The sequence below is a fragment of the Acanthopagrus latus genome, chromosome 7 (assembly GCF_904848185.1).
Source record: "Acanthopagrus latus isolate v.2019 chromosome 7, fAcaLat1.1, whole genome shotgun sequence".
Classification (NCBI taxonomy): Eukaryota; Metazoa; Chordata; class Actinopteri; order Spariformes; family Sparidae; genus Acanthopagrus; species Acanthopagrus latus.
In genome coordinates, this window is record NC_051045.1 from 18,426,754 (window position 1) to 18,437,852 (window position 11,099).

General features: G+C 44.9%; 3 protein-coding genes across 6 annotated transcripts; 2 read left to right on the forward strand and 1 right to left on the reverse strand.

Moving 5' to 3' along the window:
* The first annotated feature begins 608 nt into the window (after positions 1-608).
* On the forward strand, positions 609-9,573 carry ttll9 (tubulin tyrosine ligase-like family, member 9). 4 transcript variants are annotated; one of them, XM_037102663.1, is made up of 15 exons: positions 609-755; positions 1,008-1,054; positions 1,127-1,207; positions 1,300-1,411; positions 1,542-1,727; positions 1,860-1,928; positions 2,005-2,095; positions 2,263-2,319; positions 2,384-2,494; positions 2,758-2,816; positions 2,936-3,132; positions 3,572-3,685; positions 4,007-4,131; positions 4,268-4,334; positions 9,434-9,573. In XM_037102663.1, the coding sequence occupies exons 1-15, from the start codon at positions 741-743 to the stop codon at positions 9,435-9,437; spliced, it is 1,335 nt and encodes a 444-aa protein (XP_036958558.1). In that variant the 5' UTR covers positions 609-740; the 3' UTR covers positions 9,438-9,573. The 4 variants fall into 4 exon arrangements, with proteins under 4 accessions (XP_036958558.1, XP_036958557.1, XP_036958559.1 ...); XM_037102662.1 differs by lacking the exon at positions 9,434-9,573 and having other exon boundaries at positions 4,268-4,449; XM_037102664.1 differs by lacking the exon at positions 9,434-9,573 and having other exon boundaries at positions 2,263-2,303; positions 2,407-2,494; positions 4,268-4,449.
* Positions 4,747-8,213, reverse strand: fam217b (family with sequence similarity 217 member B). Its single transcript, XM_037102659.1, has 4 exons — positions 8,072-8,213; positions 7,867-7,966; positions 7,681-7,745; positions 4,747-7,564 (listed from the first exon to the last, which is right to left on the reverse strand). Exons 1-4 carry the CDS (start codon positions 8,176-8,178, stop codon positions 6,121-6,123), a joined length of 1,716 nt encoding a protein of 571 aa, XP_036958554.1. The 5' UTR covers positions 8,179-8,213; the 3' UTR covers positions 4,747-6,120.
* Positions 8,981-10,935, forward strand: ppp1r3da (protein phosphatase 1, regulatory subunit 3Da). The gene is made up of 2 exons (XM_037102666.1): positions 8,981-9,120; positions 9,434-10,935. Exon 2 carries the CDS (start codon positions 9,459-9,461, stop codon positions 10,371-10,373), a length of 915 nt encoding a protein of 304 aa, XP_036958561.1. The 5' UTR covers positions 8,981-9,120; positions 9,434-9,458; the 3' UTR covers positions 10,374-10,935.
* The last annotated feature ends 164 nt before the right edge of the window (positions 10,936-11,099 follow it).

Genomic DNA, 11,099 nt, shown 5'->3' on the forward strand with positions numbered 1-11,099 from the left:
ATCGCCTTACATGCTACAAGTAGTGGAACCATTTTACTCAGTTAGCTGAGGTTTTGGCGCCACCAAGTGGTGACTTTACAGTAAAGCTTGGAATAGATGATAGGTGTGCACTTTTGCTTTACTTGAATATAAAATAAGGTTTCGATTAATGCCATTAGACACTGTAAACTCAAACCTTTGATAATGCAATGTAACACAAAGTAAGTGAGACTAAATGCTTTATCTCAAGGTAGGTTCAACTCTGTTTAAATAAAATAAACATGTGGAGGATGGAGGAAAATAAGGCCAATCATTGTCATGCAGGGTGCTGGCATGTTATCGTAAAACTGACATGCGACATTAACAGTACATGTGTGATACATCTTTCATCACTTTTTTAAAAATAATAATAATAATAATAATAATAATAATAATAAATAAGTATGATAAAAACGTGTATATTTCATCGGTCGGCCTGTTCTTGAATAATATGCTTTCTTGAATTCTTTTTTTGTAATATGAATATTAGACTAGCCTGCCAGTTTAGGTCACCTGTACCTTTGGTGATTTAATTAAGGCTCACTATTTAATGTTTTCAAGAGCTACGGAAGCCTCAGAGGGCGCACAGGGAAGTTTCCCCCTTGTCACTTGGTTACCATGGCAGCAGTGGTCACACAACGTTAGCTGACCGCTAACTGCGTGTTATTTTTTACTCACTTTACATAATCTTAATATAGTTAACTATTATAGTGTGCGCCACCATGTCGAAGTTTAAGGTAAATAGAAAGCACTGTTTGTGTAGAGAGCAATGTTGTCTTATGTATGCTTTAAACTGACAAGATAACAGATGTGAGATGTGCTAGTTAGCTGCTGCGTAGTTTACAATGAGGAGTAGCTACATAGGCTAGTTGTACTAAGGACTGTCTAAACATACCTGTTTGGGTGCTAGGTAGTGTGGTGGGGGGTCATTTAGCTGGTAGAGGAATTTCTAACTTAAATTTTAACTTGATAACTTTAACCATTTGCAGACGTCTGGACACAGAGGGTCATATGACTGTCCCAAAACTGAGGAGCGGTGAGTGTTGATGTAAATGAACAGTTCTGAACAAGTACTTGAGACAGTAACGATGTTACCATTTCTCCTCAGATGTGTGCGTTACAAATGTGGCCTTATCAACACCATACAGGACGTCCTGCGCCAAAGACCAGGATGGGTTGAAGTGAAGGAGTGAGTAGGGCTGTCTGGTCATCGTCACATCAGCTTCCCCGTCATCATATGTGTGGCTTAAATCTGGCATCTTCTCTTTTTTTCCTCCACAGTGATGGAGAATGGGACTTCAACTGGTGTGATGTGGGCTGGCTTAGGGAGAATTTCGATCACTCCTACATGGAGGAACATGTGAGGATAAACCACTTTCGCAACCATTATGAGGTGAGGCACCATCAGTCTAGCATGCCTTTAGAGTAGAGAATATAGATTTCAACTGCACAAATCACATGTAATTCAAGTCAGAAGTCAAGCAGTTTCTTTCCGTGATTCTGTTTTTTTTTTTACATTTCAGCTGACTCGCAAAAACCTCATGGTGAAAAACCTCAAGAGACACAGAAAAAACCTTGAAAGGGATGTAGGCCGCATGGAGGCATCCAAATGTGATTTCTTTCCCTGCACCTTCGCACTGCCCAGCGAGTATCATCTCTTTGTAGAGGAGTTCAAAAGAAGCCCTGGCAGCACCTGGATCATGAAGCCGGTTAGCTTAAGTACACTGCAGATGTCATCTAGTGCAGTGAAATGATCTTTAATCCAGTTTTTGGATAAATCCCGGAAATTGAAATTAGGGCAGAATTGCAAGTCATGAAAATTAACTGGTATGTTTATTTAGGTGGCAAAGTCTCAAGGGAAAGGCATTTTCCTGTTCAGGAAACTGAAAGACATCATGGATTGGAAGAAGGTAATATTCATTCCATCGAGTAATGTAATGATACACACATCCACATACTCAAATTGATCACGTTGTTCTTACTCAGGATGGCACCCGCTCAGAGGAACAGAAGGATGCAGCTCAAGTGGAGAGCTATGTGGCACAACGCTACGTAGAGAACCCCTACCTAATTAATGGTAATAAGCTGAGTGAAGAATGCACTTTTATCGTTAATCCAATTTGGAGAAAAATCATCAAATGTGCCGACTGATAAACTAGTAATGGACAGATTGTTAACAAGAGGATTGGAGAACAGATAAAAGCTTTCTTACTCATGTACTTTTTATGCTTTTTGTACCCGCAGGCAGGAAATTTGATCTGAGGGTCTATGTGCTGGTCACATCCGTATGTACTGCACCATGTAAATCACAATATTTTATATGCAATGTTAATTTTGCTGCACGTGTCAGTCAATGTGTGTACAGGTGTCTATGTGTGTGTGTTTCAGTATATCCCCTTGAAGGCCTGGCTGTACCGAGATGGCTTTGCCCGCTTCTCAAGCACCCGCTTCTCCCTCAGCACTATTGATGACAAGTGTATCCTTTCCTTGCCATCTCTATTCATTTGGATGATGACTCAATCAAGTGATAGTCTGATTTTTAATACTGATGTTGTGCCAGTTTCCTGTACCAAGTTAAGTCTTTGTCTCAAACATTCAGGCAAAGCTAGTTTTAAATAGACTGGTTTGACCCAATTTCTGGGGCGGTTGTTCCCAATTATGTCGCGTTCATGCACAACTCTGTGGAAGGCATGATTACATCACTAAAGATCCCAAATTCTACTTAGCGCCTCTTGTCAGACATGCACCTCACCAATGTGGCTGTTCAGAAAACAGCGCCAGACTATGATCCTGAAAAGGTGTGAAATTCAAGAACCTCAAACACTACTAATCAGTTGGCCAGTTTTTCTTAAATGTATTCCCTTTGACAAATTCAGTCTCCTCTTTACTCCTGCCTCGTTTTTTCATCTCCACATAGGGGTGTAAGTGGCAGATGCAGCAGCTTCGACGGTACCTGACGGCAAAACATGGCAGAGAGACGGTGGAAACCCTGTTCAAAGACATGGACAACATATTTGTCCGCAGTCTTCAGAGTGTACAAAAGTTCATTATAAATGACAAACACTGCTTTGAGCTCTATGGTTACGACATTCTACTGGATCAGAACCTCAAACCGTAAGTTATTGTACGGTCGACGCGCTCACTTTCACTTGAAATGTCCAGACAAGCACAATGGCATGGATGCTTATAAATAAAGAAGAGCTCATGCACAGACAAGCAAACATGGCACAAATTCAACTGCCCTTCCTGAATTCTTAAAAACAAAGCAGTAAATCTGCTAGTGTTCTGCTCCCTTAAATTGCCAAGTATGAACACCTCATAAATCTCCACAGGGTTCCTGAAAAAAAAGCAGGGATGCTGTAATCCCGCTGTAAATAACACAGACACACTCTAATCATGGTGCCTCAGTCAAATACGCACATTAATTCTCTTGCTCATGCCTACCAAACAGACGTTATTATTCTGTTTGCTCCCACTAGTGGTTTGGCCTAATGCCGGCTTAAAAGGTTGAATAAATGTTTGGTGAATGTCTTCATCCTCCATCTCTCTTCAGGTGGTTGATTGAGGTGAACGCCTCGCCGTCACACACACCCAGCAGTCAGGAGGATTACGAAATGAAGTGCCGGCTGCTGGAAGACACATTGAACGTGGTTGATATGGAGGGAAGGTGAAATCTTCGTTGTCATCACTTGGCTTCCCTTTTTGTCAACAGCTGTGAGGGCTCCCTGTACATCGAGTCATTACAGACAATGCATTCTTTTATATTCACACGTAATCCATCTTTTTTAGCCTGAGTTAAGGCACATTTGAAAGTTAAAAACATGGGGAGAGAAGCACCTTCGAAAAGACTAGCAACAATAAACAACTGGCTACCAATTCCTTTAGAACCCAAGGTGAATGCTGTACAACAGATGATGGGATGGGTTTCTCTTATCTCTTTCTGTCACACCAGTGCTGCATTCTAACACACTGTTTTTGTTCTCATTAGGCTGACTGGCAAGGAGAAAAGGGTGGGTGGCTATGATCTCATGTGGAACGATGGGCCTGTCAATAGAGAGGATGTAAACCTAGAAACATTTGGCAGTACATGCTTTACTGCCAATACACACTTAGGTAACCTTAACATCTTTTCCGATAAATCTGCCAAACTTATCGGGCGATTAAATCAGTGCTATTTGTTCATATGGAAAAGCCTTCATCTTTCACCTCTTAATAACTGCTGCAAATATGTACCTGTTCTTTGCTGCAGGGTGTGTGAATGACAGAGAAAACCAGCTTCGCAGGCTTCTCAAACCATTTCCAGGCCAGAGGAGGATGTAAGACACTCGTCATTTTTATGTTCCACTATGACAGTACCAGATACAAGTCTGGCACAGGATCCAAGGAACACAAATAACTGAAAGACATCAGTAATATATCATACAAATTGAGCTCTCCGTGTCGATATGATTAAATTCAAAACACCTAGTTTGAAATTTGAATATACAAATTCATGAAATCTACATCTCGTTCAAACTACAGCAGACCTTGTAATTTCAGATATCTGAGGCATATTTACTTGTCTACAAATGTTTTTCCATACAAGTGCAGTACTTTGCATAATTAATGACCACGCGTGTATGTGCTTAGGTTTGGGATTTCAGCAGTGTCTCGGTAATAAAGACAGTTATGAGCTGTGTATAATGTGATCGTGTGCTCCACAGAATGGCATCAAATGGACCAATGTCCTTTGAGTGCAAAACATTTATTTCTATGCCTTACAAATACTTGCATTCAACATTGAGAAAATACATACCACAATCTTTCTGCGTGCGTGTCAACATAATGTACACATCTGTAATAACGTCGCCCCTCCCGGCCCCTTATCTATGGCTTTGATACTTGACATGAAGATTGAGTAAAGAGGTGCAATCAGAATACATATCACATTATTTACATGAATGTAGTGCACATGGTAGATCACAACAAACAGATAAGACACTAATGTAAACACAGTGTTCTACACACTTCAAGTATGCAGTGGAAGGATGGTGATATGTATAACATTACCATGACAACTAGGATGTTGACCTTCCATTGAATCACAGGAATGACCAATAGTACAGCACAGCAGACATTAAGTTACATTCAGCTCGTTTACTAAACATTTTTTCTACTTGTGCATGATGATGTAAACATAATAATGAGATGGATGAGTACGGGTCGACCACAACACCTTTTTCATAAATATAACTATGGTATAGAAAATTTGGAAAAATATGCATTTACATTCGTAGCAAACATTACACTGTCTTCAGTGACGGAAACAGCTCAGCTCTAGGCAAAATACAATATATTATCATAGACTACAATTCAAGCTGTTCAAACATGAAAAGCCCTTGTAACCAAAAATGTAATACCATTGCACAAGTATATCCGAGACAAATTACATTACTTTGCAGCACACCACCACTTATTGCACCTCCTTCTGTCTTCAGCAAAAGATGCTTCAACTGAACATTATGTCTGATAATATGATGAGGCACCAAAGAAAAGACAGAAAGCAAACATTGGGGAAAGGAAGTGCCATGAAAACAAATACATTCCAACATCAAAAAGTCCAATAGTAATGGCTATGGTCGTGTCTGATGACTAAAATGGAATGATCTGTGTTTAACTTTACTATGGATTATTGATGGTAGAAGCTGTCCAGTAGTACAGTAGATGCTTATTTTATGCCTATTTCAACATTAGTAGAACACTGAGAGACAACTGTGCAGTGCAAGAGTTCAGTTTACATAGAAGCTGTGTTCATAATCCTACTAGGGTCATAACGAGCCTTCTGTCATTGTACATTTGGAATGAAATACACTACGTACTGTATATACTGTATAACTCTGCTCTATTAATGTGTCATACTACGTTTTGAAATCGTTGCTGTTTTGTCTCTACTCTAGCTGCTTGTTAGTTTTGACCTTTTGAAGGCTGTACACCACGGACTGATTTAGACTGCTGTACAACAGTTACAACATGTTAGTATTACACAGATTACACAGAAAGCAAGCATAGGTTCAAGCTCCTGTACCAAGTAAAGCACTATAAAGCACTGTAGGTCTATAGGGTTTACTTTGCAACAAAGTGCACATTTTTTGTTTTGCCATTCTGCTTACTGCTAAGCGGTGCTTTGGAGGGAGGCTGCGGCTCTTTTGCAGCTCTTTTCAGAGCGGTTTTAGAGGCCTGACCTGCTGCCTCTGTCCTCTGCCAGTCCTTCTCCACTCTCTTGGAGGTGACGGCCTCTCTCTTACTTGCAGCAAAGACACGCTTCTCTGCACCAGCTGCTTTGCTGCCACCAGGCTCCTTCTTCACATCTGTCTCAGAGTTAGCTCTGACGCGGCTTTTCCTCACCTGACCTCTGCCGTTCGGGTTAGTCCCAGACTCCTGGGGTTGCTTGCGGGCGTTGCCTGCAGCCTGCATGTGCCTGAGATGACTCCTTCCAGCTGAGGGGCTAACTGGGGTTTGGGCTCCTCCTCCACCGCCGCCGTTGCCGCCTTGTCCTCCCGGGCTCTGGCCTTCGGTGGAGGTTGCTCGGGTCTCGCTGCTGCTTCTCTTCGCTGGAGCCCCAGGTCTGGCTCTGCGCTCGAGCAAAGGGCTGAGGCGCGAGTGGCGCTGGTAAGCGTAGGCAGAGCAGCTTCCGTTGCACAACGGGTAGCGAATGTGACAGTGAGGGCAAACTGGGAAGCGGGAGTGCTGGTGCTGTGCTGAGGCAGGTGATGGAGGGTTGTTGACAGGTGCGAATGGGAAGGCTCGCTGGCTGTGCCGCAGCCCTTTCGGGGAGTTGAGTCGGGATGGTGGAGCTGTGTGAGGCCTCGGTGGGTGAGCAGTAGTGGCAGAAGGGAATCCCTGTGGCCTTGAGCGGCTCCCAGGCGGGCGGCTGCTCTCTGCTTGCACTGTTTGGATCTGGAGCCACTCAAGCTGCAGCAACCTCTCCAGGTACTTCTCTAGGGGCCCCACAGGCTTGGGTCGGGGAGCACCACGGCCCTCCGTATGAAGGAACACTGCCAGCTGTCTCAGGCTCCAGCTGTTGAAGGGAGGAGGCAGGAAGTCCTGGTAACTGTAGCTGGGTTTCTCAATTTCATCTTCGTCACCCACAATCCCACGGGGGCCCGGGAAGTCCGGGGGAAAATCATTACTGTTGATGACCTCGGCGCGGAGGTTGAGATGAGGAGGGGTGCAAGGGGTGCAGGGAGAGGGCAACACGGGCAGCCTCTCGGAGTCGGACAGATCGCTGGCGCTGTCGGTGTCGACATCCTTCTGGTTGTAGTGCTGCTGTAGTGCCTCCGGGGTGGGAACTGGGGAGTGTGTGAGGGGGTGTGCTGGCATGTGTCGTAGCCCTGATATTGGGGAGAGAGGCAGGGAGAGGGCTCGCCTGTTTTTCCCCATCCCGCCGCGATTCGCTTGGAGCTCATTGCCGCAAGGTGACAGCCGCTGATTGTCGCGCTTCTCCTCCTTCCTGTGCACAGACAAGTGTTTGCGAAGTTGAGGTCTCGAATCTCCTTCGTCTTCAGGGCTGTGAAGGGACAGATGAGTGTGATGAGGAGAAAAGCTGTTGGGGATTTGGGGGGGGATTTACTGTACCTGAGGCAAAACATTCAGTTAAGACTGTAAAGCCCTCTCCACACATACCTGGAAAGTTTGCTTGTGTTCCGCGCAGAGCAGGATTTGACCCTGGCTGCTTTAGACTGTGCACCCTGTGAAACACACATGGAGGAGACTGTTTTGAGTCTTGTTACGCACACAGCCCACATCACACGCAGCAACACCATCTCAAACACCAACTCTCTCTGATCTAGCAGAATGCCATTCACTCACCCTCTGCACTGCTGCCACTGTGTCCTTATCCTGACCTGGTCCCGGGAGGCCATTTTTCACCTGGCCCGGCGCTTTCTTCATCTTGTTACCTTTCTTTGAACTGTTGAAACATGATAGTGGCGCGTCAGGCTCGCCTCAAACCCACGTCTTAGACAGAACACGACAGGTCCAACTCAAACGTGTCGCTGTTTAAAACGAGGCCTACCTGGTCACCGGTCCGGTATTTTCAGTGTTCTTTACCCGAATCTTCTCTTTGGAGACGACGCGTTTCAGTGTCGTGGATGCTGTGCGTTCCTGCATGATGGGCCCCATGATGCAGGTCGCCAGGCGGGGATGTTGTTTCGAGTCCAGCACAACAACAAAACCAGAAAAATAAATAAAAATCAAGCGATGCGGTAGCTAAAGAACCCAGCCGACATCTCGGATCTGACGCTCTATTCTGAGAATGAAACTAAAAGCACCCATTTTCTCAAAAGTGCTGCAATGCATCATGCGCAGATGTCGACAGACGTCTCTCCGCTGCAGGTTGAAAAGCTCGTCCTTCCTCCGCGGCCGTCGACTCGCACTCGTCATATAACGGTGTAGCGAATATTTTTTACAGGTTTGGTGACAGAAGACGCATCTTTTTTCCGACTGTCATCTTCCTCGCCATTAAAAATGCAACACAGGGGCACACGGCGCATACGCTTTGTTTGGCTCGCCGTCCCAGGCAGATAGGTTTGTTTACCTGCCGCTGACTGGCTCCGCGCTTGTGTCGGAGAGTGAGCATGCGCGGTGCATCATGGGACTTGGAGTGAAAGCACACTAATGGCTCTTTCAAAACCACACAGTGAAACGCTCTCCGACGTGTCTACTCGCCACTCACAAATTACGCATAATTCAAGCGGGCGAGCGGTGGGCGCTGCTCGATGTAATGGTTTGGAAAGAATCGAAACGAGCACAATTGTCCATCTTAAATCACTCAGTGTCCCATGCAGCGTCAGTGACATTCTGGTTGCGTTTGCAGCTTCCTGTTAACTGCGCGCATGTTTCGCAGATCTCCACCGAGAGCCCGCCGCAGACATGCATGTTATTCGGGGAGATGGGACCGTGGATGGCGGTCGCAGATCAGGCTGTGTGATCGCGTCCGATGGCGGAGACTCCATGACGCACAGGAAAACGCGCAGCTCCGATGAGTACTGATTCACACTGAGGAGCGAGCTTAGGCTTCATCGTGCAGCTTTAGATGTAGCTCACGCGTCATATCTCTATTTGGTGAGCTGAAGTCAAAGTCTTGTCTTATTAATCCATTATATAAGCAGTATAATTCGTGCTGCAAATGTTGAGAGAGGGTGGCTTGGGCTGTATGCATTCAGGCACGTACTCCCAGAGCACACGCCCACTCGGTTCCTGCTTATGTGTTGTCAGATTTACGCCAGCAGAGCCTGATTCGCAGCAGGATATCACGCTTCAAATATAAAAGGGTGCACTAATGCTTCAGCTGTCAGTATGTCTTTAGTTGGAGCACAGTCTGTGCATGGATGTGATGTAACACCAATGCATTAAAACTCCTTTAAAATATTTACAGGTGAGGACAACAGATCTCACACAGTATGGACAGAGGGTGGTTTATAGGCCATGAGAAGATTCGGCCAACAAGATCTGAGGAGCAGATGCCCAGCAGCGTCTCAAGACCCTGCATGACTATCAACCTGACTGATATGCTTCGAGCAGACAAACCTAATGCACCAAAAAAGCCGGTTCCAATCCGTCCCCCGAGCCCTCGAGTCTCTCCGCCGAAGGCACACGAGTTCCACTGCAGTCACTCCTGTGAGCCCCCTCCCAAACCCATCATCCGGCAGCGGTCACACTCTCTGCCCTCCACCACGGAGAAGAAGGAGCGATGCAGGAATGTCGGCGTGCGGTTTGTCGACTCTTTGGGGGTGGACCTCGAAGACATTAGGCTTTTCCAATCTGGAGAGGATCCGTGTGTGCCACATCACGTCACCTTTAGATTGTTGATGGGGGCCGAGTTGGCAGATGGAAGACATCTGGAAATATCCTTGCCGTACCTGAAGCCAAGTTTTGCCCAACAACCGGGCGACCAGCCAGGATTCCTGCAGCGTGTCCAAGTGCAGAAAGTGTGTCTGGAGAGAGTCTTGTGCTTTGAGCTGGGTGTCATTGGAATCACCCAAGTCCTCAATTTGGACTTTGAGAAAGATGTCACAGCTCGGTATTCATTTACAGACTGGAAGAGCTGCACAGAAACTAAAGCCTCTTGGGTATCCACCGTCACCACGACCTTGGAAGGAGGAGGGGGCCAACTCAGCTGCGACACTTTCCGTTTTCACCTGCCCGTTCCTCCGTTCCTGCAGCCTGGAGCAGTTTTGCAGTTTGCCATCCGGTACAATGTCGGAGGGGCTGAATACTGGGACAACAATAATGGAGAGAATTATAAGTTAGTTTGCCATAACTACAAGCTCACTGTGCCAAAAGAATGTGAGGATAGCATGGTGCACTTCATTTAGGGTGCTGACTAAAGGTAGAAGAGTCCATTTAGAGCACTTTATGATGGTTATCAGCACGTATGACTAAAAATGTATAACTGCATCGTAACCTGTCATGTTCATTTTGTTCAAGATAAACTCTGGACAGCCCGAGCCAGAGCAAAGTTAACCAACACTGGTGCAATTACACCTGACGCCAACTTTAGTCCCACTGTTTCACTTTAGTATGTGATTTTTTATTATTTGATTTTCTTGCCGATTTGAAAATTGCACTTTAATACGGGAACATCTGATAGAAGTGAGAAGCATGGAGCACTATGTAAATATTCTGTGCAATTGAATTAATTGCACATTTTCTTCCAGCTGGGTATTTATATATTAAAACAATATACAATACAGGTATCTGGTCCTCTGAAACCATTTGCTTTGTATTCAGAGTTTATTTTTGCGTCAGATTTTGTCAGACAAAATGTCCAGACCATGCAATAGATACAATTGAATATCTTTGAAAGAAATCGTAAATGAATGCTTATTTTGTATTACAATAAAGTACAAATGCACACAATTGTTGCCTTGTATTATTTTAAAGTTTGTAGTTGTATAATTTATATTCTTTCTGAAAGCTGAAGCCCGACCTCCTTTCTGGGCTGTGACACCAGTCTTTGGATATTATATGTCAAATTCCAGAATAGTATTCATCTTGAAATTGTTAAAACGGCATTTTTGATTTTAATATTGTCCCTAAAA